The sequence below is a fragment of the Carcharodon carcharias genome, chromosome 11 (assembly GCF_017639515.1).
Source record: "Carcharodon carcharias isolate sCarCar2 chromosome 11, sCarCar2.pri, whole genome shotgun sequence".
In the NCBI taxonomy this organism is placed as follows: Eukaryota; Metazoa; Chordata; class Chondrichthyes; order Lamniformes; family Lamnidae; genus Carcharodon; species Carcharodon carcharias.
The window spans coordinates 151466632-151494441 of record NC_054477.1 but is presented as its reverse complement, the minus strand read 5'-3'; the positions used below and the strand labels follow the sequence as shown (position 1 = coordinate 151494441).

Below are 27810 nucleotides of genomic sequence, written 5' to 3'. Positions count from 1 at the left end.
CTGGAGTGCTGTGTCCAGTTCTGAGTGCTGCACTTTAGGAAGGTTGTAAAGGCACCGGAGTGAGTGCAGAAAAATTTCACAAGAATGGTTCCAAGGATGAGGAGCTTCAGTTACGAAGATAGAATCGGTGAAGTTGGCGGTGTTTTCCTTGGAGTAGAGAGGGTTGAGAGGAGATCATGGGGGAATCTGGACAGAGTGGGTAGGGAAAAACTATTCCTACTCGTGAAAGGATCGAGAACGAGAGGACACAGATTTAAAGTAATTGGTGAAAGAAGCAGAAGCAACGTGAGGGGGAAAGCGTTTTCAGGGTCTGGAATGCACTGCCCGAGAGCGTGCTGGGGCGGTGGCTGGTTCAACTGAAGCTTTCAAAAGAGAATTAGGCTGTTACCCGAAAAGAAAGGACGTGCACAGTTTCAGGGAAAAGGGGGGAAAATGGCACTAAGTGAACCGGTGCAGAAACGATGGGCTAAATGGCCTCCTGCGTTGCAACAATTCTGTGAGAAATCCACATTTTTGAGAGCTTTTCCCGCCCCCTCCCAACTCCTTTCCTTCCATTTCTCTCTCTCTCTTTAAAAAAGCTCATTTGCTTCTCACATTCGGTTCAGCCTGTCATTTGGCAGCATTTTAATTATTTATTCTGAGGTGAAATCCGCTAGTTTTGGGTGTGAACCAATGTAGTTGGAAAATACTGTAGTCTTTATCCAAAGTGTAATGACATGAAGGGGTTTTTAAGTCAGTTTTTTTTTTGGTTGGCCAACTGCAGACACTGGGTGATGATTATAACCTTCACTAACTGAAACTCCTGATTTTGTTATTCCACCGCTGGGCTGCTCCTTCGCCCCCACACAGCGTCTTGGAAGTTCCGGCAATTTTTACGGTCTTATTGAAAACGTAGCTGTTTCATATTCAAATCACTGAAAATATCACTCATGGCGAAGATGACCCATTCTGGTGACCTGGTTTGAAGTGAGACTATGAGATCGAGTCCTCCAGTATAGAGGGCGCTGCTGGGCGCGGTGCTCCACAGCAGGTGGGGCGCTGCTGGGCGCGGTCCTCCAGAGCGGGTGGGGGGGCGCTGCTGGGCGCAGTCCTCCAGAGCAGGGGGTGGGCGCTGCTGGGCGCGGTCCTCCAGAACACAGGGGGCGCTGCTGGGCGCGGTCCTCCAGAGCAGGTGGGGCGCTGCTGGGCGCGGTCCTCCAGAACAGGGGAGGGTAGGCGCTGCTGGGCGCGGTCCTCCTGAGCGGGGGGGTGCTGTTGGCGCGGTCCTCCAGAGCAGGGGGTGGATGCTGCTGGATGCGGTCCTCCAGAGCAGGGGGCGCTGCTGGGCACGGTCCTCGAGCAGGGGGTGGGCGCACCTGGGCGCGATCCTCCAGAGCGGAGCGGATCGGGGCGGGGGCTGCTGGGCGCGGTCCTCCAGAGCAGAGGGGGCGCTGCTGGGCGCGGTCCTCCAGAGCAGAGGGGGCGCTGCTGATTGCTATTTCGCTGGTGTTGCTCGGGGTCCTGTTGCTTATTGAAGTGGTGAAGCACTGGAGTCGAGGCGGCATTTTCAAGTTGCTGCAGTGTGTGTTTGGTGCTGTGCCGGTGGCTGAGCCGGGTAAGTCGGTGCTAGTCTGATTCTGAGCTATCCGGGTACTGATTGGGGTTGGGGAGCTGTCTGAGGGAGGGCTACGGTTGCCATGGGCCTGGACTGGTACAATCACACTGGCAACTAACGCTGCTTTTGTTTAAAACAGTTGATGATTCTCTTGCCCTTTTATCAAGCTTGCGAAAAAAGCTGGTTCAAATCGCACTCACGCCAAACGAGATGCTGTTTTTAAACGTAATTATTGATAACATTTCTATTGCAAATGCTGGAAGTCACACAAAACTTGGAAATGCATAGTAAAGGGTTGGGGTTGGGGTTGGGGTGGGGGGAAGAAGGAAGGAAGGACTGGCTAATTGTTTTTTTGACAGATGGGGTGAGCCAAATTCATCCAAACACATAAAGCAAACTACCACAGATGCTGAAGATTCGTAAAAAGATTCATTCCTTCAGCCCAGTAAAAGGGAAGACAGGAGAAAGAACAAATCAGGAAATCGTTAACTGACACAAAACACCCGAGTGAGGCAATGGAAACAAATAAGAGAACAAACTTAAAGCAATGCAAAAATACAGGAAAATCCCATACAATTAAAAAGACAAAAATGGAGAACTAAAGAACTGCAGATACAAGTGATCTCCAATGGAAACAGCAAATGATGGAAACAATGCACCCATTAGTCAGAAAAAAAAATCAGCAATTTGCATTTATATAACATTTTAACTGAATACATTCCAATGCACTTCACAACAACATTAACAGACAATATTTGACACCAAGCCACATAAGGAGATATTAGGACAGATGATCAAAAGCTTGGCCACAGAGATTGGTTTTAAGGATGAAAGAGAGGTAGACAGGTTGAAGGAGGGAATTCCAAAGTTTAAGGTTGAGGGAGATGAAGGCACAAGCATGATTGGTGAGGTGAGAAAATCAGGGCTGCACACAAGACCGTAATTGGAAGAACACAAAACTAAAATTGCAAGGCCACAGGATAAGGGCAGGGGAGTAGAATCAGCTAAATTCCTCTTGAAGAGAACTGGCATGGACTCAACAGGCTTAATGGCCTGTGTTTTAATCATTCTATGAATCTTCATAGAGGTTATAGGGATAGGGAGGGACCGGGCCATTGAAGGATAGAATGCATGACCATTTTAAATTAGATCAATACCCTGATTGTTAACCACCCTAGTATTTCTGAGGGGCTTTAGACTTCAAATGTCAATTTGCTTTCCCTCCCCCCTCCTTCCATCCCACCTAATATCCCTGCTGAAAGGAAAATGGAGATACATGGAAAAGCCTGATTTAGACATGTATCGGCAGGATTTATAAAAGTGATTCACATTTGAAAACCTTTTGAAATACTGTCACTAATATGTGGGCAAAAGCAGAAGGCAGTTTAACACAGAAACTGTTCCAAGCAACAAATATGATAAAAGCAAAATACTGCGGATGCTGGAAATCTGAAACAAAAACAAAAATTGCTGGAAAATCTCAGCAGGCCTAACAGCATCTGTGGCGAGGAAGACAGAGTTAACGTTTTGAGTCTGTGTGACTCTTCATCAGAACTAAAGAGAAATAGAAATGTGGTGAAATATAAACTGTTTAATGGGGGGTGGGATAGGTGGAGCTGGATAGAGGGCCAGTGTTAGGTGGAGGCAAAGGAGAGATTGCCAAAGATGTCATAAACAAAAGGTCAAAGGGGTGTTGAAGGTGCTGATGTTAGCTAAAGGATGTGCTAATGGTAACATTAAGCAAATGTGATAAAATTGGTTTTATTGCTTGTGTTGGTGAAGGGAAGATTGTTTGCCAGGACACCAAGGCTGTGTTTCTTTGAATAGATCTGTAAGAGTTTTCTATCCATTTGAAAAGACAGTCTGAGCCTTGGTATAATGCCTCATTCGTAAAAGCCTCCTTTAAAAATACTACATCCCCCTGTATGGCACTGAGTAAGTGGGAAGTAACATTTGCATCTCTCAAGGGCCAGGCAATCTCCAACAAGACAAAGTCTACCCTTGACATTCAGTTTTATTACTATCGTGGGTCACCATTGACCAGGAATGTAAATTGACTAGCCAGATAAATACCATTGCTACAAGAACAGGCCGGACTCACCTCTACCACCACCACTGCCGCCGCCCCACCCCCCCCCCCCCAGCAAATGCATGGGAATGCCACTTCGTTCACACTCCCCTTCAAGTTGCACACCATCCTGACTTATGAACATACTTGGCAGTATATCGCCATTCCTTCACTGTGACTGGTCAAAATCTGGAACTTCCTACCTAACAGCACCATGGACGTAGTTACACTTTATAAAATGCAAGAGCAAATGCTGCCGGTGCTGGAAATGTGAAATAAAAACAGAAAGTGCTGGAAATACTCAGCAGGTCAGGCAGCATCAGTGGAGATTAAAAACAACGTTAACGTTTCAGCTCTGTGACAGACCTAAAACGTTAACTCTGATTTTTTTTTCTCCACAGATGCTGCCTGACCTGCTGAATATTTCTATATGAACTGCAGCTGTTCAAGAAGGCAACTCAACACACCGCCTTGAGCAACTGGGGATGGGCAACGAATGATGGTCTTGCCAGCGATGCCCACATCCTGTGAATGAATAAAAAAAAAAGAACAGGCACTCACCTGGCTTGAACCCTAGAATTTTCGGCAAGAACTGATTTTTGTTTTGTTTTAACTTTATTTTATGTTTGCTTTGCTTTTGAAAATGTTACTTTATTAAAGCCCCAATTGCTTATGTTATCTGTAACTTGTTTCTGTGAGTCATTAGGAGGAGGTGATTGGCCCATCCTCACCTTTTGAGGAAGATCGACTTAAATACTCTTTGTTTCGTATTTAAGATCTGGTGTCTGCACCCTGTGTGGAAGTAAATCTTCCAGAAAAAGCCATGTCCCGGAAAAAGTGTAAAGATGATAACAAAGCCCACGTTTCCAGCTCGTTTGAGTCGGAGGACATCAGTTTAGAAACGACCGTGCCGACCGATGACATCTCTTCATCAGAAGAGAGAGAGGCCTCCACTAAAGTCACCAAACAGCTTATTGAGAGGAAGGAGCTTCTTCACAACTTACAACTCCTGAAAATTGAGTTATCGCAGAAAAACCTGATCATTGACAACCTGAAGGTGGAATACCTCACGAAAGTAAGTTCTTTAATGTGCCCCTTTCAGACTAATTTAATGTTTTAACTTGTTGAACAAGCAGTTAGAATGTGCAAATTGCTACCATATGATGTAGTTGAGACCAATAGCATAGCTATATCTAAGGGGAAGCCAGATATGTGCATGAGATAGAAAGGAAAAGAAGGATATTCTCATAAAGATAGGTGGTATGGGGTGAAAGGAAGCCCATGTAAAGCATAAACACCAACACAGACCAATTGGGCCAAATTACCTGTTTTCTGGACTGTACATTCTCTATAAATCTTGCTTCAGGTTTTGAATCAATATGGAAGAAATGATAGCATTAACTGTTCCCATAATATGCATCTGCTCTTTTCAAGTAATTAGGATTCTTGTCTTACTATCCACAGTGAATGCTATATCCTCCTTGAATAGAAAAATAAGCTAGTTGAAGCAGTACTTATACTTACAACATTTAGTATACAACAGATTCTTAGAAAATATTTCTTAGGCAATCCTGTGCATTTTTAAAGTGCCTGACATATTGCAAGGAACACTACAAAGTTGAAGAGTTCCTTTTTTACTGAATACATACTTTGTACTAACTACAATGTAGTGGCTACAATGTTTTCCCCTGTGTTAGTATTGTATTCAATGGTAAGGAGCCAGTGGGATATTGCAACCTTTGCCGGTTTAAGTATTTCACAAAACAAAGTGTATAAGTAACAAGGTTTTTTGTGAATTTGCAGGATTTACAGTGTAGCTTACCAAAGATATAATTTCAGCCCTGTCATATGCAGCTGTTATAAGTAGATGTATAGATTATTAAATATGGAACACTGTGGATCATGGCTAATTTTGACTGAGACATGTGGTACTAAATGTCCTTTAAGGCAGGAGTCAAGATATTTTTTTTTACAAGGGCTCTTTTTGAGAAAAAACACAGCCTAGCTTAATTTCATCAAAGGCTATGTTTTGATTTTCAGTGGCTACTTTTTGGCTTTCAGGGGCTCCTTTTTCATTTTCACTAACAAATGTGACCACATTTTATCTCTCTCTCTCTCTCTCTCTCTCACACACACACACACACCTTTATGCATTGTCCTCCTCTCTTCCTCCCCTCGTCTAGGCTGTTTGTTGCTGCTCATGTTATTTCCATTTAATTGTGAGCTACTTGATGGCTCGCTCTCCCTCTCTCTCTCTCTCTCTCCCTCTCTCCCTCTCCCGCCTTCCCCCCCTCTTCTTCCCCTCCCCCCCTCTCTCCCCCTCCCCCCCTCTCTCCCCCTCCCCCCTTCTCTCCCCTCCCCTCCCCCCCTTCTCTCCCCCCTTCTCTCCCCTCCCCTCCCCCCCTTCTCTCCCCTCCCCCCCTTCTCTCCCCCCCCCCTTCTCTCCCCTTCCCCCCCCTTCTCTCCCCTTCCCCCCCCTTCTCTCCCCTTCCCCCCCTTCTCTCCCCTCTCCCCCTTCTCTCTCCCCCCCTCCCCATCCCCAATCTCCTGCCCCTTCAGTTTGTTGCGAGGGCCTTGTAGGTTACAGAAGATGAAATTAACAAAGGCTGTTAATCAAAGCGCTAACTCCCACCTACCCCCACCCCATGACAATGCGAGTGGAGAGAGCACATTCTTCACACTTTTAAATAAGCATGTGTTTGTGTGCAGAGTTTTCTCTTAATATTGCCAGAAAAGCATTGACCTGTAAATATGTTTGATCATAGGCTTCTGTTTGCTGGCAGGGGGCAGCAATTTATTTTTGAATTTTAAATGAGATACATCAAAAGGATGTTGGAAGGCAGGCAGATTGACACTGAGAGTGCTGGTTTAGCTAAAAGAATCATAGTTAGCAGTTCAGAATACCCAAAATCCTGATCGGTACTTTTCTTGCAATTCTGGAAAGAGTGATGGAAAACTCCGTACACAAGTACATACCTATTTAAAATTGCAAAATGTGCGCTCTTTCTCCACTTGCATTCTCACAGGCGTTGGGGGGGGCGGGGGAGGACATCAGCTGCTCACAGTGAGATGGAAATGACTTGAGCAATAACAGACTAGACTTAGGCAGGGGGGAGGGGAAGGGAGTACAGAAACAGTACCACAGCACAGCCGCCCGGGTGCGAGAGCGCAAAGATTCCAGGAGAAAGTCCAACACTGGATATATTGGACTGCCTACAAAGCGCAAGGAGCAGAAACACCGCAAGGTTTGAAGCTGCCACTCACCCTCCCGGCATTGATCCAGTGGTTTCAGAACTGTTGCGGCATCACAAGTGGCAAATCTGAGAACTGCGGTACCTGCTGAAAATAAATTCCAGATAGTTAGTGTTTCCGGGTTTTGGACTGGAGATGTTACAATGTGTATATGGGGAGCAGCTTTTCTTTCAAAGATTTTGAATTTTTCACCCTCCCCAGCTCATCTTTGATTTTATTTTTGTGATTTCATCCTGAAACTTTGAACCCTGCTATCGGGTACGTTTTTTTTGTGTTAAGTGCACACACTGACATGGGATACATTTTACAGAGGCAAACATAATTCTGAGCAGATTAAGTCTTTTAGAACTCTGCAGTAATGCATTGTTTTAAGCCAATTTAGTTGAACCACCATGCTCCTCGTCCCTGCCCAGACCCCCAATTTTTGACACTGTTTCTCTGCGGCACAGATCGAAGACTTAGAGGAAAGGCTGAATGATTCCCTTCACCAGAAGCAATTACTACAGGTCCGTTTGGAGAACCAGCTGAAAGTTCAGCAGGATGATGCCAGGTGAGTCTGCAACACATGTATGATGCGATGATTTTTTTTAAATCTGCTATCCGAGTATTCAGTTTTCCAAACTTTAAAGCTGCAGTCCCTCTGATAGAATCCACGTGGGGCAAAAAAATATTGTTTTTAATATAGAATTAATTCTGAATTTTTTTTTTTTGGTAAGCGACTGAATCAGAAGAAAATGTTTAGCATAAATACCATGATCACCTGAACCTACTGCTGTATCTGGAGTGAACTGGAAGGGCAAAAATCAGATTGGCTACTACATGCAGTGTGCAATTTTGAGTATTTCCATTAGATAACTAAATCATTTTATCAGTTTTGTTTCTCTGCTCCCACTGCTATCAAAGTCCAGGTGTGTTTTAACCCTGACACATCACAGAAAGAGAAAATGCGTATATTTTTTTAAAGGCACCTCTGCTAACAAATCGCTTTATTATATGGCACAGGAGACGACAAGATCTACGAAAACAAGAAATGGAAACCATTTTAGAGAGACAGAAACTACTTGAAGAGACAAATCAGCAGCTGCAAGAACGTGCAGGTGACATTCGCCGCAGTTTGCGTGATCTGGAATTGACTGAAGATCAGTATGCAGAGTTGAAAACTAGGTCTGATGACCAGCTTTCTATACCTGAATATGTATCTGTAAGTAAAATCTTAACAGCTCGGTTGCCTGTAATCTATCCCTTTGCATAGCACTGTTGAGGAAAATATTTAATTGCCATGAACTGCAGTCCTGTACAATTCCTATTAATGAAACTGTGGAGATGGATGTAAGCTAGTGTGATGGGGAACGTTTTAAAGATTAGGCAACAAATGAACAATATAGTGATTCTGTTGAAAATAGGGAATGTGGAGTAGGTTGAGAATGAGAGTAGATTAAGGAATGAGGAAACATCAAGATGAATGGGAGCATTGGGAAGGACTGCATGAAGGAGGGGAGTTAGTGTCTTAGTATACAAAATGTAAAGAGCATTATAAAGTTATTATGGTGCAGAGGAGCCTAAGTAAACAGTTTCTCTCAAAGCGGGGTGGTTGCCTAAATGACAGTTCCTGTGCTGTAAAATTGTATGATTCTACAAATCTAGAGATTTTTTAGGCCTTTTATCTTTTGTTTAAAAATACAGTAAGAGAATATGAAGGTACAGTAAGCCTGCCAACAGCAATTAATTTTTAATGTATCCTGGATTATGTCCAATTAAGTGTAAACTTGATATTCAATAGTTCACTTTAAAAAAAAACACTATGGGAAGAATTGTCCCACCATTGGGGGGGGTAAGTGCAGGAGCGGGCACGAGCGAGTGCGCCTACGATTGGAGACGCACTGCCATTTTACGTGGGTGGACCAATTGAAGCCCACCCAGTATGACATCCATCAGGAAGCGCTATGCACTCCCTGTGCAGCGTGGGGGTGGGGCGGGGGGGTTTGGAATCCCTCAGCCGAGAGAGTGCACTTGCGCGCAGGCGCACGAAAGAGCACACTCATCTGCCTGAGGCTAAGTGCTGTCTCAGGGAGATCGGTGCCAAATTTAAAAATGGTGAAGGTGCAAAAATAAAATTTCCCTGACGTGTCCCCTCATGTGACACTGTCACATGAGTTGGAACATGTCCGTCACTTTAAAGCATACATTTATTAAAAATTTTTGAACCCCCAGGAAACCTCGCCCCGCCCGTAGATGAGGTTTCGTGCTTTTTCTGAAGCCCGCTGGGGCTCCCGGCCTGCCTGCCAGCCTTAAGGTTGGACGGCAGGTCCATTAATTATCTCAATTAATTTTTAAATGGTCTCAATGGGCCGTTGACATGTTGGGGCGTGCATAGCTGATTTGGCTGCATCCCCCACCGACCTGAAATTTGAAATGACACGGAGACGTCATCCCACGTCATTTTATGCGTCGTTGAGCCAACCTGAAGATCCTGGCCTATATACTGCTTATTTTCCCCTTTGTGTTCCTGGATCTGCTATGATCATTTTTTCTCACCAGATGGTGCCATAGTGTCGTATTTGAAAATCATTTTCTTGATTTGCAGTATTTTCTACAGAGCATATCCTGCGCATGTTATTCTGAACTTAATTCATGAATGTGCCATGTATTCATGGCACATTCAAACATCTGTCTTCAGAAGCATTTTGTCTCCAATTTACAATCAGCTGCTTGTTTGTTGATACTTTTATTGCAATGTACTGTATAAAAAATAACCTCTTGCCAGTCTGACCTGCCTAGTTCCTCTTCAACAATAACAACTTGCATTTATAGAGATTCTTTAATGTAGATAAAGATCATAAAGTGCATCATTGATCATTGAAAAAGAATGTTAGGCCATTGTCGGACAATTAGAAGAGATGATGTAAAGGTTAGTTAAAAAGTTAGTTTTAGAAGTAGGATCGGAGATGTGGAGGACATAAGAGAGCCAGCTTGAGAACAAATAGCAGAAGTTTCAGCAACTAATAGAGAGGTGTGGGGCTGGGAGTGTTTAGACGAGGTCAGATTCACAGGACCGGAAGGGATGTATGGCTGGTAAAAGTTGTGGACCTTGAAGAGATTTGTAGATGTGATTTTTAATCTGACGGAAAAGAGCTAGTGGGGGTGAGGGGAACAATCTTCATGTGGGACAAGTTGTAGGTGGAGGATTTTGAATGATCCAGAATTTCTGATGGATGCAGGCTGACAAGGTAGCATATGCACGGAGCGAAAGCGTGAAGGATTGGAGAAGAAAAGAACTAAATCAGGATTTGAGAAGAAATTGAGGAAGAGAATGGATGTGTTTATTGTAGAGAGAAGGAAACATGAATGATTGCAAATCAAAGACAGGAAGAAGAGACTGAGAGCCAAGCAGAGACAATAGGAAGAAACATTATCTGAATAACGCTATACGCTGACCATGAATTCAATCCCCTCCGTCAGCCACTGTCATAGAATCATAGAACTATGGAAAAGCTATGGCGCAGAGAGGCCATTCAGCGCATTGTGTGTGTGTCGGCCAAAAAAAGAGAAAAATAGAAACTAGCTGCTCATTTTTAATCTCATTTTCCAGCACCTGGTCTGTAGCGTTGCAGGTTAAATCACTTCAGGTGCAGATCCAAGTATCTTTTGAATGAGTTGAGTATTTTAGCCTCAACCGCCAATTTAGGCAGTGAATTCCAGACGCCCACTACCCTCTGGGTAAAAAGGTTTTCCCTCATGTCCCCTCTAATCCTTCTATCAATCACCTTAAATCTATGGCCCCTGGGAATTGACCCCTCATCTAGGGAAAACAGGTCTTTCCTGTCTACCCCATCTAAGCCCCTCATAATTTTGTACATCTCAATTAGGTCACCCCTTAGTCTCTTCTGTTCTAAGGAAAATAACCCTAGTCTATCAATCTTACCTCATAGCTGCAATTTTCAAGCCCTGGCAACATTCTTGTAAATCTCTTCTGCACTCCCCCCAGTGCAATCCAGAGCAAAGACCTGTACACAAAATTCCAGCTGTGGCCTCACTAGAGTTTTATATAGTTCCATATTACATCCCTGCTTTTGTACTCAATACCTCGTCCAATAAAGGAAAGCATCCATATGCTTTATTTACCACCTTATCCACCTGTCCTGCCTCCTTCAGGGACCTATGGTCATGCAATCCAAGGTCTGTCACTTCCTGAACCCTTTCCATATCCTCCCATTTATTGAGTGTTCCCTTGCTTTGTTTGCCCTCCCTAAATACATTACCTCACACTTTTCCAGATTGAATTCTATTTGCCTCTTTTCTGCCCATTCTACCAATCCATTGATATCATTCTGGAGACTACAGCAAACCTCTTCACTGTCAACTACACAGCCAATTTTTGTGTCGTCTTCAAATTTCCCAATCATGCCACCCACATTAAAGTCCAAACTATTAGTATATACAACAAACAGCAAGGGACCCAACACCGTGCCCTGTGGAACACCACTAAAAACTGCTTTTCATTCACAAAAACATCTATCGACCATTACCCTTTATTTCCTGTCACTGAGTCCATTTTGGATCCAACTTGCCACCTTCCCCTGTATCTCACGGGATCCCAATTTTCTGACTAGTCTTCCATTTGGGAACTTTTCAAATGCTTTACTAAAATCCTATAAGTTAGTATATATGACTTCCCCCTAAGAAAACAATGTTGACTATCCCTGATCAATCTGTGTTTTTCTAAATGACAGTTTATCCTTTCTCTCAGAATTGAGTTCAATAATTTGCCCGTCACTGAAGTCACTGAATGGCCTATAATTTTCTGGCCTATCTCTGGCGCCCTTTTTAAATATTGGTACAGTGTTCACAGACCTCCGATCCTCTGGTACCTTGCTTGCATTTAGTGAGGATTGGAAAATGATTTACTCCATCGTTTCCTTTAACAACCTGGGAGACAATCCATCCGGCCCTGGTGACTTGCCCACCTTCAAGGATGTGGTCCCTCCAGTATTTCCCCTCTCATTATGTTTATTGTATCTAATATTTCACACTTCTCTTAACTAGAATGTCTGCATAATCCTTCTCCTTAGTGAAGACAGAGATACTCATTGAGAGCCCTGCCCACATCTTCAGCATCAACGTTATCATGTACATCTCTGATAGGCCCTACCCTTTATTAGTTATTCTCTTGCTCTTAATGTACTGGTAAAGCATCTTTGGATTTTCTTTGATTTTACCTGCCAATATTTTTTGTATCCTCTCTTTGCTTTCCTAATTTCCCTTTTTACTTCACCCCTGCACTTTCTATACTCCCCTAGGATTTCAACAGGATTAAGCTTTTTGTGACTGTCATAAGCTCTTTTTCTGCTTTAACTTACCCTGTACACTTCTGGATAACCAGGGGCTTTAGATTTGGCAGTACCACCCTTTTTGTTTGTGGGCACACGTGTACACTTTGCCTGTAGAATCTTGCTTTTTAATGCCTCCCACTCAACACCATTTTCCCTTCTCGTAGCTGTATCCAGTCCACTTTCACCAACTCACCTCTAAGACTTGTCTCCTCCCAATTTAGAATCATAGAATGATTACAGCATAGAAGAAGGCCATTAGACTTATCATTTCTGTGCTGGCTCTTCACAAGACCAATTCACCTAGTCCCATTCCCCCTCCTTTTCCCCATAGCCTTGCAAGTATTTTCTCTTCAGGTAATTATATAATTCTGTTGAAAAAGTCACGATTGATTCTACCTCTACCAGACTCTCAGGCAGTGCTTTCCAGATCCTAACTGGTCACAGCACAAAAGAAAAAAGTTTTTCCTCAAATTGCCTTTGCTTCTTTTGTCTCCCCTCGCTCTTCCTACCAAAATGTTTCACTTCACATTTCTCTGCATTAAATTTCATCTGCTATGTGTCCACCCATCCCACCAGCCTGCTTAGAAACATAGAAAATAGGAGCAGGAGTAGGTCATTTGGCCATTTGAGTCTGCTCCGCCATTCAGCATGATCATGGCTGGACCTCTATCTCACTGCCATACCTCCATGCTCTCTCCATATCACTTGACGCCTTTACAGTCCAGAAATCTATCTATTTCCTTCTTAAATATATCCAGTGACTTGGCCTCCACAGCGTTCTGTGGTAGAGAATTCTATAGGTTCACCACCCTCTGAATGAAGAAGTTTCTCCTTATCTCAGTCCTAAATGGTCTATCCCGTATTCTGAGACTGTGACACCTTGTTCTAGACTCCCCCAGCCAGAGGAAATATCATCCCTGCATCTAGTCTGTCCAGCCCTGTCAGAATTTTATATGTTTCAATGAGATCTCCTCTCATTCTTCTAAACTCCAGTGAATGCAGGCCTAATCTCTCCATGCAACAATCCTGCCATCCCAGGAATCAGTCTGGTGAACCTTTGCTGCACTCTCTCCATGGCAAGTATATCCTTTCTTAGGTAAGGAGACCAAAACTGCACACAGTACTCCAGGTGTGGTCTCACCAAGGCCCTGTACAGCTGTAGTAAGACATCCTTGCTCATGTACTCAAGTCCTCTTGCAATGAAGGCCAATGTACCATTTGCTTTCTTAACTGCGTGCTGCACCTGCATGCTTGCTTTCTGAGCTTGATTGGTGTACAAGGATACCCAGGTCCCTTTGTATGTCAACATTTCCCAATCTATCACCATTTAAATAACACTCTGCCATTCTGTTTTTTCTACCAAAGTGGTTAACTTCACACTTATCCCCGTTAAACTGCATTTGCCATTTTTTTTGCCCACTCACTCAACCTGTCTAAATCACCTTGAAGCCTCTTAACGCCCTCCTCATTCCTCACATTCCGACCAAATTTCATGTCGTCAGCAAACTTGTAAATATTACATTTGGTTCCCTCATCCAAATCATTGATATATATTGTGAATGGCTAGGGCCCAAGCACTGATCCCTGCAGTAACCTACTAGTCACCACCTGCCACTCCAAAAAAAAAGACCCATTTATTCCTACACTCTATTTCCTGTCTGCTAACAATTCTCAATCCATGCCAATATATTATCCCCAATCCCATGTGCTTTAATTTTATACACTAACCACTTACATAGGATTTTATCAAAAGCTTTGTGAAAATCCAAATAAACCACATCCACTGGCTCCCCCTTATCTATTCTACCAATTACGTCCCCAAAAGAACTCCAGTAGGTTTGTCAAACATGATTTTCCTTTCATAAATCCATTTAGAACTTTTGCTCCTGTTTTTTCTTTGTCCTTTTCCATAATGATGCTAAATCAACTGTGTTATGGTCACTATCTTGAAAATGGTCCCCCGCTGTTACTTCATCCACTTGCCCAGCTTCATTTCCTAAGATTAAATCTAGAATTGCACCCCCTCTCTTTGGGCTTGTTACATGCTGGCTGAAAAAGTTCTCTTGAATGCAGTTCAAGAATTTTGTGCCCTCTGTACCATAAGACCATAAGATATAGGAGCAGAAAATAAGCATTCGGCCCATCGAGTCTGCTCCGCCATTCAATCATGGCTGATAAGTTTCTCAACCCCATTCTCCCACCTTCTCCTTATAACCTTTGATCCCCTTACCAATCAAGAACCTATCTGTCTCAGTCTTAAATACACTCAATGACCTGGCCTCCACAGCCTTCTGTGGAAATGAATTCCATAGATTCACCACTCTCTGGCTAAAGAAGTTTCTCCTCATCTCTGTTCTTAAAGGTCTTCCCATTACTCTGAGGCTGTGCCCTCGGGTCCTAGTCTCTCCTGCTAATGGAAACATCTTCCCCATGTCCACTCTATCCAGGCCTTTCAGTATTCTGTAAGTTTCAATCAGATCCTCCCTCATCCTTCTAAACTCCATCGAGTATAGACCCAGAGTCCTCAATGTTCCTCATATGTTAAGCCTTTCATTCCTGGGATCATTCTCGTGAACCACCTCTGGACCCTCTCCAGGGCCAGCACATCCTTCCTGAGATACGGGGCCCAAAATTGCTCTCAATATTCTAAATGTGGTCTGACCAGAGCCTTATAAAGCCTCAGCAGCACATCCTTGCTTTTATATTCTAGTCCTCTCAAAATAAATGCCAACATTGCATTTGCCTTCCTAACGACCAACTCAACCTGCAAGTTAACCTTAAGAGAATCCTGGACTAGGCCTCCCAAGTCCCTTTGCACTGCAGATTTCTGAATTCTCTCCCCATTTAGAAAATACTCTATGCCTCTATTCTTCCTACCAAAGTGCATGACCTCACACTTGCCCACATTGTATTCCATCTGCCACTTCTTTGCCCATTCTCCTAACCTGTTCAAATCCTTCTGCAGCCTCCCCGCCTCCTCAATACTACCTCTCCCTCCACCTATCTTTGTATCATCTGCAAGCTTAGCCAGGATGCCCTCAGTTCCTTCATCTAGATCATTAATGTATAAAGTGAAAAGTTGTGTTCCCAACACTGACCCCTGCAGAACTCCACTAGTCACCGGCCGCCATCCTGAGAAGGACCCCCTTATCCCCACTCTCTGCCTCCTGCCAGACAGCCAATCTTCTATCCATGCTAGTACCTTGCCTCTAACACCATGGGCTCTTATCTTACTGAGCAGCCTCCTGTGCGGCACCTTGTCAAAGGCCTTCTGGAAGTCCAAGTAGATAACATCCATTGGCTCTCCTTTGTCTAACCTACTCATTACCTCCTCAAAGAATTCTAACAGATTTGTCTGGCATGAGCTTCCCTTGATGAAACCATGCTGACTTTGCCCTATTTTCTCATGCATTTCCAAGTATTCTGAAATCTCATCCTTAATAATGGACTCTAAAATCTTACCAACGACCGAGGTCAGGCTAGTCGGCCTGTAATTTCCCGTGTTTTGCCTCACTCCCTTTTTAAACAGGGGGGGTTACATTAGCGATTTTCCAGTCCTCTGAGACCCTCCCTAACTCAAGTGATTCCTGAAAGATCACCACTAACACCTCCACTATCTTTACAGCTATCTCCCTTTGCACTGTTCGTACCCCAATTGATATTAGGGTAGTTGAAGTCCCCAAATGTTGTTTTTGCACTCAGAAATTTGCCTACATATTTGCTCTTCTAATTCACTTCCACTATTTGGGGGCCTATGATACACTCCGAGCAATGTGTTTATGCAATCTGTGTATCCTCTTGACCTCACATCTTGAACTTCTGACTCCATATCTCGCAAAAAGCACGCTCACTCCTACCTCCTGAACTTTACCCATCTCTGTTATTGCTTCAACCCATCTGCTGTTCCTCATTCTTGTCAAGTCCAGACTCACTAGTCCAGTGTTTTCCTGGCAAGGCTCTCACCCTCAAGCCAGCCATAAACTTCAGTTTACCCAAAACTCTGCAGCCCCAACCCAATCCTGCACCAAAACAAAAATAAAGATACCCGGAAAAACTCAGCAGGTCTGACAGCATCTGCGGAGAGGAACACAGTTAACGTTTCGAGTCCGTATGACTCTTCAACAAAACTAAGGAAAAATAGAAGAGAGGTGAAATATAAGCTGGTTTAAGGGGCGGTGGACAAGTGGAGCTGGATAGAGAGCCAGCGATAGGTGGAGATTGCCAAAAGGTGTCATAGACAAAAGGACATAGAGATGTTGAAGGTGGTGATATTAGCTAAGAAATGTGCTAATAGGTAACATTAAGGGTAGAAAGCAGGATGAGCAAGGTACAGATAGCCATAGTGGGGGTGGGGTGGGGGGAAGGGATCGAAATCGGCTAAAAGGTAGAGATAAAACAATGGATGGAAATGCATTTAAAAATAATGGAGATAGGTGGGAAAAGAAAAATCTATATAAATTATTGGAAAAAAGGGGGATCGGAAAGGGTGTGGAGATGTGACAAGCTCTGTTCACTCAGCATCCTTGGTTCACTGTCCACTAACGTCTCTTATTTAACATTCTCATGCCTTGGTTTAAATGCCTAGTGGCCTCATCACTTCCTATCTCTGTAGCCCTTTCCATCCCTTAACAATTCTGTTCCTCCAGCTCTGGCCCCTTGTGCGTCTCCCAGTCCTTTCACTCCACCATAGGCACCTTCATCTACCTTGACCTTAAGGTCTGGATTTTCTTCCCTACACCGCTCTGTGTCCTCATCTCCCTCCCCTTGTTTAAGATCCCCATTAAAATCCCACCTCTTCAAGCTTTTAGTTGTCCCGCCAAATAGCCTTTACAGCTCACTGCACCCTGGGATGTTTTTCTCCTTAAAGGAGTTATATAAATGCAAGTAGTTGTTTTAAGTATATCTTATGCTGACTTTAGAGCCACTTCCATAAGCAAGTGATATAGTTAGTTACACTTCCAACAAACATCTCTTATATAGATCTAACAGAAGATATGTCTAAGAAAAGTCATGAGCAGAAACATATATCAGTAAAGCTGATTCAAACTAAAGTTATGAAAATGAACATCGAAACATAGCAGTTTATGATATTCTACTGTAATATGATAATTAGGTTATTTTCTTAAAGTCCTGCTATTGTGAAGGAAGTAAAATTAAAACTTGAGTGGCTATCAGACTGAAATATTGGGATCTCCATTTCACGATGCAACAGAATGCTTCAGTTAGTGTAATGTGAAATGCCAAACTTTATCAGTCTTGTATCTGAATAATGTTGTACTGTCCTCCACTTGTCTTGTCAAATTTAATTTATTTCCATAAATTAAGTATAATGTTGGGAAAGGCTTTTGTTTACATTCCGGTTAAAGCTCTTTCTTTATTCATTCATGGGATCTGGTTGTCCCTACTAGGCCAGCATTTATTGTCCTTGCCTAATTGCCCTTGAGAAGGTGTTGGTGAGTTGCCTTCTTGAACTGCTGCAGTCCCTGTGGCGTCGGTACATCACTGGGAGAAAAGAAATGGTTTTGTAGACCTTATTTGGTAAATTGTGGAATATATCACAAGTAATTATACTGCCATGATGTTTATAATTCTCTATCATACCTTCTTTCTTATTGCTAGGTACAATTTTATGAAGTGGTGCGACCTTTGAGGGAAGAGGTTGAAGAGCTTCGGCAAAAGAAAAGCAGCCTTTGGGAAGAAAGCAACAGCCAGAAAAATCAATTGAACAACATGATTGAGGTTGGTAATGTTTGATATTTTAAAAATTAAAACGAGTATATTACTTTAAGATAGATTGACCATCCTAGTGTCCTCATCCTACTTAGTTGCGGTACAATCATGCCTGTGTGGATTTATTCAAAAGAATGGCTTGCACTGTTTTTTTAAGAGTTGCGCTGTTTGCCTCACAGCTATTTTAAAAAATGTCATTTCTACATTCTGATCTGTATATTCAAGCAGCCTTTTGGATGGACCACCATTTTTTAAATTGTATGGTGTTACACCATTTATCTCACTTTTTTTTATCTTTTTAAAGAGTAGCTTTTCATATTTTGTTGTGTTTTTTCCAGGGTGCATTTTGTTCTACTGCAACTTCCGTTTTCCTCTACCAAATGTACGGCAGTTTAGTTTTACTTTCCTACATCCACTCCACTGACTGCAGTCTATCTTACTGATATTCATGTCGCTCCTGCAGCCAAATTTCCTTTCTTTTAACTCTTTCTGAATAATGAAAGGAGCCTTATTGCTGGTGGATATGGGAAAAAGTGATTGTCCTAACAATCAACTGACATTGGAGTGGGAGTTTATGTTTGTTTAATAGCTTCATACAAAATAACATAAGTTTATGAATAGATAAAGACTAATTTTCATTTTCACGCTGCTTGTCTTAATTGCTGTTAGTAGAAATGTCACTTCTTAAAAATTTCCTCTTGTCTTAGATTCCATCTTGCAGCTATATTTTCTCTTTCAGTGGTAGTATCAAGTAGTTTTGACAGCCCTTCACTTGCTCCCTGTCAGGATATTCACAGTCAACAAGGTTAATATCTCTGTGAAGTCGAAAGCACTTGGCACTGTGGCTGAACTGGAAGTGCAAATTGTGAATGAAGACCTGAACTGACTGAAGTGAAGCAAATTGAGAGACTCCCATTTTGGTTAGGGCCCAATCTGCCATTGGATTCAGGCTACAGTTCCATGCAAAGCAAATCACTCCTTACTGATTCTGCAGTTATGGTATGAATGCATTTCATGACTCACTGATCAAGTCAAAGAGAAGCACGTTTCTATTGGGCACATCATTTGCAACATTCCATTCTTTGTAATCCCTCCTAATGTCCTGCCCAGGGTAAAACTTTATGGCGATGGTAGCATAGTGGTAATGCCTACTGGACTTGTGATTCAGGGGCCTGGATTAGTGCTTCAGAGACGTGAGTATAAAGCCCACCACGACAGCTGGGGGAATTTAAATTCAATTAATTGATAAATCTGAAATAAAATGCTAGTCTCATTAATTAAAAACAATGAAGCTACTGGCTTGTCATAAAAACACATTTAGTTCACTGCTATCTTTACCTGTTCTGACCTATGTGTGATTCCAGACCCACAATGTGGTCGAGAGCCACATGCAGGCCAGACCAGGTAAGGATGGCAGATTTCCTTCCATAAAGTATGTTACAAATGGGTTTTTACAGCAATCGATTATAGTTATCGTCGTCACCATTACTGAGACTAGCTTTATGTTCCGGATTTTATTAATTGCAAGCAAATTCCACTAGCTGCCATGGTGGGATTCATTTTCTCAGCGCATTAGCCTGGGCCTTGAAATTACTGGGCCAGCGACATTACCTGTACACTACCATCTCCCCTTTGTGTGAGAAGAAGCTGAATACTGAAACATAAGCTGCTGACACTTATCTGTAATAGTGGATTGCATAAGAGTTCAGGCAAATGTTTATATTTCTGTGTAATGTAATAACAATTAGTTTTCTCTTGGTCTTAACATGTGGCACCAACTCCAAAAAGGGACAGATAGCTTTACGTGGAGGCTTTCTGTTTTCAGCGGTTGAGGAAAGTTGCATTTCCAGGCACTTACTATGTTTCGATCACTGTGACTTAATCTATCAATCTTATATCTTGGTCTATCTGCAAAGTATTGTGGAGACTGGACAGCTGCTTATTCTTCCGTAAAGCATTGTTCATCACTTTTCTGTTTGCTTTTCAAGCTACATTTTATAAAAATGCGCCAATAAATGTTGTACCCAGAACTTAAATATAGCCTGTTAAACATGCCTGAGATCATGCTAGAAATACTAAGTTTTTTTAATGTGCTTTGGGAAGCGGTGGAACAATACAGCTGCAGCTTTTAACGAAATGTGCTTTGGATCTTTAGGCTCTTGATATAGCGGTGTTTTTATTCCTGTAAGCAGTCTGAGTGACTTATATGTAGGGGTGTATTTAGGGGTATTATCCAATGTCTAACTATATAATAGCATAATGCAGGGAAGTGTTAGAGAAAAACACCGGCAAGATGAGGCCAATTACGAATTGTTCAGCAGCTTCCTTTCACAGCATGTGAAAATACAGTTATAGTTATGATCAGACTCACTTCACCAATACCATTTATCTTCATGTGATAATACAAAATAATGAACACACTATGCTTCCCTGTCAGTGAGTCATCTCAGTTTACACAGACAGAAATAACTCCTACGTTGAAAATTTCTGAGCCTGGCATCTGCTGGATCCGAATGCCTGTATGTACATCCCTGCCTCTACTTTTACCTCCACGTTCACATGTGGAGGGAAGGACCTGTGTCTAACACTCCCTTTCAAATTCCTAGAACTAGCCTGGTGGCTATGCGTCATTTATTAATTACTGAGACAGGCTAAAAAATAATTAGTGTTTACAGATTATGAAGATAGTTTGCATTTTAACCACCTTGGTGCTTTTTTTAAAGTTAGTGAGACCTTTTCTGTGAAGAGATGGTCAAAAGATGATTATTGTGCAATTTAGAGTCATTGTGGCATGCTATATGTTTCAGGCACATTTATTTAGTGCTTAACCTGTGCCACACTTAAAATCTTTAGAGCTATGAATCTGAAAGGAGAACTCGCTCTGATCTTGAAGTCCGTTGTCAGCGCCTTACATTGGAACTAGCAGACACCAAACAGCTTATTCAGCAAGCAGACTATAAGAGAGAGAATTATGACCGAGTGAAGCAGTAAGTACACTCATTGATCTTTTTTGGCATAAAAACAAAAAACTACAGCTGCTGGAAATCCAAAACAAAAACAGAATTACCTGGAAAAACCCAGCAGGTCTTGCAGCATCAGCGGAGAAGAAAAGAGTTGACGTTTCGAGTCCTCATGACCCTTCCACAGAACTGAGCGAATATAAGGAGAGGGGTGAATTATAAGCTGGTTTAAGGTGGGGGGTGGGTGGTGTGGTTGTAGGGACAAGCAAGCAGTGATAGGAGCAGATAATCAAAAGATGTCACAGACAAAAGAACACAGGTGTTGAAGGCAGTGATATTATCTAAACGAATGTGCTAATTAAGAATGGATGGTAGGGCACTCAAGGTACAGCTCTAGTGGGGATGGGGTGGAAAGACTAGCAGAGCATAAAAGATTTAAAAATAATAGAAATAGGTGGGAAAAGAGAAATCTATATAAATTATTGGAAAAAACAAAAGGAAGGGGGAAGTAACAGAAAGGGGGTGGGGATGGAGGAGGGAGTTCAAGATCTAAAGTTGTTGAATTCAATATTCAGTCTGGAAGGCTGTAAAGTGCCTAGTCGGAATTTCGCAAACTGGAGGAACAGCACCTCATCTTCTGATTAGGTACTTTACAGCCTTCTAGACTGAATTTGAATTCAACAACTTTAGGTCTTGAGCTCCGTCCTCCATCCTCACCCCCTTTCCGTTTCTTCCCCCTTCCTTTTTTTTCCACTAAGTTATATAGATTTCTCTTTTCCCACCTATTTCCATTATTTTTAAATCTTTTATGCCCTGCTAGTCTTTCCACCCCACCCCCACTAGAGCTGTACCGTGAGTGCCCTACCATCCATTCTTAATTAGCACATTCGTTTAGATAATATCACTACCTTAAACACCTCTGTGTTCTTTTGTCTGTGACATCTTTTGATTATCTACTCCTATCACTGCTTTCTTGTCCCTACAACCACACCCCCCCCCACCTTAAACTAGCTTATATTTCACCCCTCCTTATATTCGCTCAGTTCTGTGGAAGGGTCATGAGGACTCGAAACGTCAAGTCTTTCCTTCTCCACCGATGCTGCCAGACCTGCTGAGTTTTTCCAGATAATTCTGTTTTTGATCTTTTTTGGCAGTTATTTTCTATAATTGTGCATTTATTTTGGACGCAGCTTCAAGTATAGACCCAAAACTTGATAAAAGATAAAAGTAATCCCATTTTGCACCTGTCAAAATCCCGCTTTGTACTGTGAGCAGTCTCTGATATGAATTGCACTTCAATTCCATGAGAGAAGGTTCTACAGTCAGATGGTTAAGTTTGAATATTTTGAAAGCAGGCTTCCTCAGATCTTGGTTTTTTTAGCTTTGTTTGACACCATATTGGAATTGCACACCAAGTGGAATTGAAACTAAGTGGTATAAGGTGCCCTGCTTGAGTATGTCATACCACTTCATTCTGGTGGTGATATGCTATAGTTCACTAAGGGAGTCCGAGCTGCTGTGGCAAATGCTTTTTTTTCATGCATGTTGCATTATGGAGCTATTGATAATGTTGGTAGAGGCTCCAATTTTATTTCCATCACATTGCTGCTCAGGAATCTCTCTGCTCTTACCGCCTGCCATTGGCATGTGATGGAAGGATTTGCAGGTTGATACTCAGCCTGATTGGCTGCGTTATGAATGCACCTTACTTCACCATCAAGTTCTGGGGTGGGAAACAAACCTGGAGCTTCTGGCTTAGAGGCAAGAATGCTATCCACTATGCCACAAGGCCTCCATGTTCTGGTATTAGACTGGGTCCTAAATCTGGAGTTATATTGTCATCTGTGTACCTGATACCCTGCTTTTGAAGGACTGAACTGTAAAATTTAATAGAATTTGGTTAAGTCAAAGAATTTGCTGAAATATCTGCTATACAGAAGACTTCCGATTCATTGCAAGACACTGAACTATGATGAATCTTTAATTATTCTTGTAAATTGCCCTATTGTGTATATATCCTGCAGGTGCGTAGTTGATAAATAGTTCAAACATTAACTTTGGCTCTATTGAATCAATATGGGACAAGAATGAAAAATCAGTGCTATCTTTTGGATATCAGTGCCCTTCAGAAAGCAATCAAAGTTGGTTGATGACAGCAACGTGGCATAAACTTTTGACATCTAATTTTGAAAGTAAAAATATGTTGATATACCATTTTGCTATTATAATTGTTGACATAAAAACAAGACTTGACACAGGAAGTAAACCTCATGGGGTTAGGTGGTTGCAGCTATTTGCAAGAGTTATAATGTACGATACATAGCTACACACAAATAAAGGCTGTGATTAAACCTCATGATAGTTTGCCAATGCTATCTTGTTTGATACCTGCTCAGATTTAGGAATGAGAAATGTATGTGAGTTTTTAACTCTACACATTATAGTTATTATGTGTCTGGTCACATTCCATGTGATTTGTTTCAGTGAGAGAGATGCACTTGATCGGGAGACTTCAGAGCTCAGAAAAAAGCTAGAATTACTTGAAGTCTCACACAAGACACAAACTAAGGAGAGAATTGACTTAACCAAAGAGGTATGACCATTGATGTGTCCTTACTAATCTTAGGGGTAATGTATCTTCTAACTCCTACTGGATGTTTATTGATTCATTTTCTTCTTCATTTGGTATGATCCTGGACCAAGCCCCCAGGCTCTTCTTATGATCTGTTTCGGGACCAGTAACATTTTGTTCAAAGTAGACAAAGTTTGAGATTCAAGACACTTGCTAAGAGAATAAAGCCACAAGATTCCACAGGTTTTGAACAAATAATAATAAACTTTACTATACAAGGTCAGGAAATAAAACAGTTGACAACATCTATCTTATACCCTAACATTCAGGGTACATGTGAATTAACAAGCAAACGATGATCGAACACACCACACTGCACAATAAATTTCATATTCAACCATCCAGATGTCAGGCACTCAGTTTGGGTTCCGTCAGGGCCACTCTGCCCCTGACCTCATTAAAGCCTTGGTTCAAACATGGACAGAAGAGTTCAATTCCAGAGGCAAGAGTGACTGCCCTTGACATCAAGGCCACATTTAACCAAGTGTATCATCAAGGAGCCCGAGCTAAACTCAAGTCAGTGAGTATCGGGGGGAAAACTCTCCCCTGCTTTGAGTCACCTAGCACAAAGGGAGATGGCTGTGGTTGTTGGAGGTCAGTCATCTCAGCTCCAGGACATTCACTGCAGCAGTTCCTCAGGGTAATGTCCTAGGCCCAACCATCTTCAGCTGCTTCATCAATGACCTTCCTTCCATCAAAAGGTCAGAAGTGGGGATGTTCATTCATGATTGCACAATGTTCACCATTCGCAACTCCTCAGACACTGAAGCAGCCCATGTCTAAATGCAGCAAGACCTGAACAACATCCAGGTTTGGACTGACAAGTGCAAGTAACATTCATGCCACACGAGTGCCAGATAATGACCATCTCCAACAAGAGAGAATCTTAACCATTCAATGGCATTATCATCACTGAACCCCCCCCACTATCAACACCCTGGGAGTTACCATTGACCAGAAACTGAACTGGACTAGCCATATAAATACTGTGGCTACAAGAGTAAGTCAGGAGCTAGGAATCCTGCGGCGAGTAACTCACCTCTTGACTCCCCAAAGCCTGTCCACAATCTACAAGGTACAAGCCAGGAGTGTGATGGAATACTCTCCCTTTGCCTGGATCAGTGCAGCTCCAACAACACTCAAGAAGCTTGACACCATCCAGGATAAAGCAGCCCGCTTGATTGCCACCACATCCGCAAACATTCACTCCCTCCACCACCGATGGACAGTAGCAGCAGTGTGTACTTTCTGCAAGATGCACTGCAGAAACTCACTAAGATTCCTTAGACAACACCTAAACCCACGACCTCTACCACCTAGAAGGACAAAAGCAGCTGATACATGCGAACACTACCACCTGGAAGTTCCCCTCCAAGCCACACACCATCCTGACTTGGAACTGGATCGCCATTCCTTCACTGTTGCTGGGTCAAAATCCTGGAACTCCCTCCCTAACAGCACTATGGGTGTACCTACACCATAGTGACTGCAGCAATTCAAGAGAGCAGTTAACTACCACCGTCTCAAGGGCAGTTAGGGATGGACAATAAATGCTGGCTAGCTAGCAAAGCCCACATCTCTTGAATGAATAACAAAAAAGTAAACACTGAGTCAACCAATCTTGTTGGAACACTGCCTCTCTATTCCAGTCTTCACCTTCGAAGATCTCGCCTTGAAATTTTTTCCAGAAGTTACTCCAACTCGGACAGACTCAATGACGGCTCACCACGGTTTCAATCTCGTTTCCCAAGACCCTGTTGTTCTGAATTCCTAAGTCTGCACTCAAACATCAACTCACAAGCACAATTTCAGCTCTTCGGCCCTGCAGAGCAGAATGCCACTGCTCCAAAGAGGCACCTTTGCCCCAACAGCCTGTAGCAAGGAGTCACTAACCTGCTTCTGCCTTCTTAGATCTTCAGGGCTACTCCCAAGCTCTCTTTGATTGTCAGGCCTTCTCCTGAGCCTTCTGTGCCTAAGGTCAGCCAACTGCAGCCCTTTTGCTGCTTGGAGCCTACTTTTCTGCTCTTTCTTGGACTGCCCCATGTCCCCTCTCCCTTTTTGGACCTCTCCCTGTCCCTTGCCTGGGCCTCTCTTCTCTAAATATGGCGCTCTGCCCCCTATCACGTGATCTGGGTTTTCACGCCTTTCTATTTTCCTCTTTATGCAGGCGCCCTAGAAACTTAATGCTTTATTGTGTGTGCCCACTCCTGGTCTGCATGTGCACAGAAACTCCCAAGGACTGAGTCTTCTGACTTTCGTAACACAGTTTATTATTGTCAGAAAATTTAACAATGCTACACATGTGCGTCAGCATTGACTCAGTGATTGCACTTTGTCCTCTGAGTCAGAAGGTCTTGTGCTCAAGCTCTGTTCCAGACACTTGAGCACGTAGGCTAGGCTGACACTTTGGTGCAATTCTGAGGGAATGCTGCTCTGTCAGAATTGCCATCTTTTGGATGAGACATTAAACTGAGGCTCCATTTCCTCTATCAGTTGATGTTAAAGGTCCCACAGAGTTTATTCAAAGAAGAGCATAGGTTTAGCCCAATGTCCTGGTCAACTTATCCCTCAGCCAACATGTCCAGACCATTGTATTTGCTCATTTATCTTGTTAGTTCAAAAAACTGGTTTGTGTTATTAATCAAGCATTCAATTGACTCAATGTAAATGTACTAAAAGTCACAAAAATATCCATGATGAATCAGTAACCAACCAGAAACCAATCAAGCAAAAGTCTTTTTTAAAGCCAGTGTTTATAAACCAGCAAGTACCAAAAATCCATCCAGAATTGTAGCTTTCACCCTGCTTTCAAACCATTCTGGTATTTCCATTACAATGTTTTCAACCGACATTTTCATCATTTCCACCTGGCAGTGCATTCAGCAAAATATAACACAATGCAGAAAATATCAATGCACATTTAAGTGGAAAATTGCTTTTTAGAATTATGCCTGTAAGATTGGCCTCCCCTTCTGTCAGTAAAAAGCCTGGCTTGAGTGGGAAAATTCACTTTGGCTTTGGGTATTGTGGATTTCCAGCTGTGATGGACAAATTCACAGAATCACAGAATTGTTACAACGCAGAAGGAGACCATTCAGCTCATCATGAGTGCACCAGCTGGCCAAATGAGCATTATGACTTAGTGCCATTCTCCTGCCTTTTCCTGTACCCTTGCACATTGTTTCTATTCAAATAAATGTCTAATGCCCTCTTAATGTCTCAATTGAACCTACCTCCACCACACTTCCAGGCAGTGTATTCCATACTCGAACCACTCGCTGTGTGAAAAAGTTTTTTTCTCACATCACATTTGTTTCTTTTGCAAATCACTTCAAATCTGTGACCTCTCATTCTCAATCCTATTACGTGTGGGAACAGCTTCACCGTATCTAGTCTATCCAGCCCCTTCATGACCCAACCTCTCCAATCCATCTTCGTAACTGAAGTTTCTATTACCTGGAGCCATTCTTGTATACCTCTTCTGCACTCTCTCCAATGCACCCATAATCCTTTCCTATGTTGTGACACCCAGAGCTGTACACAGTACTCCAGCTGAAGTCTAACTAGTACCTTATAAAAGCTCAGCACAACCTCCTTGCGGTTATACTCTATGCCCCTATTAATTAAGCCGAGGATACTGTATGCCTTATTCGCTGCTCTCTTCACCTGTCCTGCCACCTTCAATGACTTATGCACATAAACACCCAGGTCCCTCTGCTCCTGCATCCCCTTCTGAATTGTACCCTTTATTATATGTTGTTTCTCCGTGTTCTTCCTACCAAAATGCATCACCTCAGAATTTCTCCGCATTGAACATCATCTGCCACCTATCTGCCCACTCCACCAACTTGCCTATGCCCTTTAAAAGTTCTCCACTGTTCTCCTCACAGTATACAATGCTTCCAAGTTTTGTTGCAATAGCAAACTTTGAAATGTCCCCTGCACACCAAGATCTAGATCATAAATATATACCAGGAAAAGCAAGGGTCCCAATACCAACCCCTGGGGAATACCACTACAAACCTAGCTGCAGCCCGAAAAATATCCATTGACCATTACTCTATCTTTCCTATTACTCAGCCAATTTTGTAACCATGTTGCTACTGTCCCTTTTATTCCATGAGCTGTAACTTCGGTCACAAGTCTGTTGTGTGGACTGTATCGAATACCTTTTGAAAGTCCATGTGCACCACATCAGCAGCATTACCCTCAACTCTCTGTGTTACCTTTTCGAAAAATCCAGC

The 27810-nt window shown here is 42.6% G+C and overlaps 2 protein-coding genes across 7 annotated transcripts in view; one reads left to right on the top strand and one right to left on the bottom strand.

The window, feature by feature from the left end:
• The window catches only part of dis3 (DIS3 exosome endoribonuclease and 3'-5' exoribonuclease), a 34720-nt gene extending 33758 nt beyond the window's left edge, over positions 1-962 (bottom strand). The window contains exon 1 of the mRNA XM_041199368.1: positions 795-962. The gene's annotated coding sequence lies outside the window, so the exon portion shown is untranslated. The remainder of the gene's footprint in view (positions 1-794) is intronic.
• pibf1 (progesterone immunomodulatory binding factor 1) overlaps positions 1-27810 on the top strand; it is a 136751-nt gene that overhangs the window by 1346 nt on the left and 107595 nt on the right. For 3 of the 6 annotated variants that reach the window (XR_005944445.1, XR_005944443.1, XM_041199371.1), the window contains exons 1-7: positions 1439-1594; positions 4439-4737; positions 7364-7464; positions 7917-8115; positions 17864-17983; positions 20828-20961; positions 23419-23527. Coding sequence is in view for 3 of the 6 variants with exons in the window: in XM_041199371.1 (XP_041055305.1) it covers positions 4486-4737; positions 7364-7464; positions 7917-8115; positions 17864-17983; positions 20828-20961; positions 23419-23527 (915 nt within the window). In the remaining 3 variants the exon portion in view is untranslated. Of the gene's footprint in view, positions 1-1437; positions 1595-4063; positions 4248-4438; positions 4738-7363; positions 7465-7916; positions 8116-17863; positions 17984-20827; positions 20962-23418; positions 23528-27810 lie in introns of those variants that run through there. The other 3 variants (XM_041199372.1, XR_005944444.1, XM_041199373.1) reach the window with 3 other exon arrangements.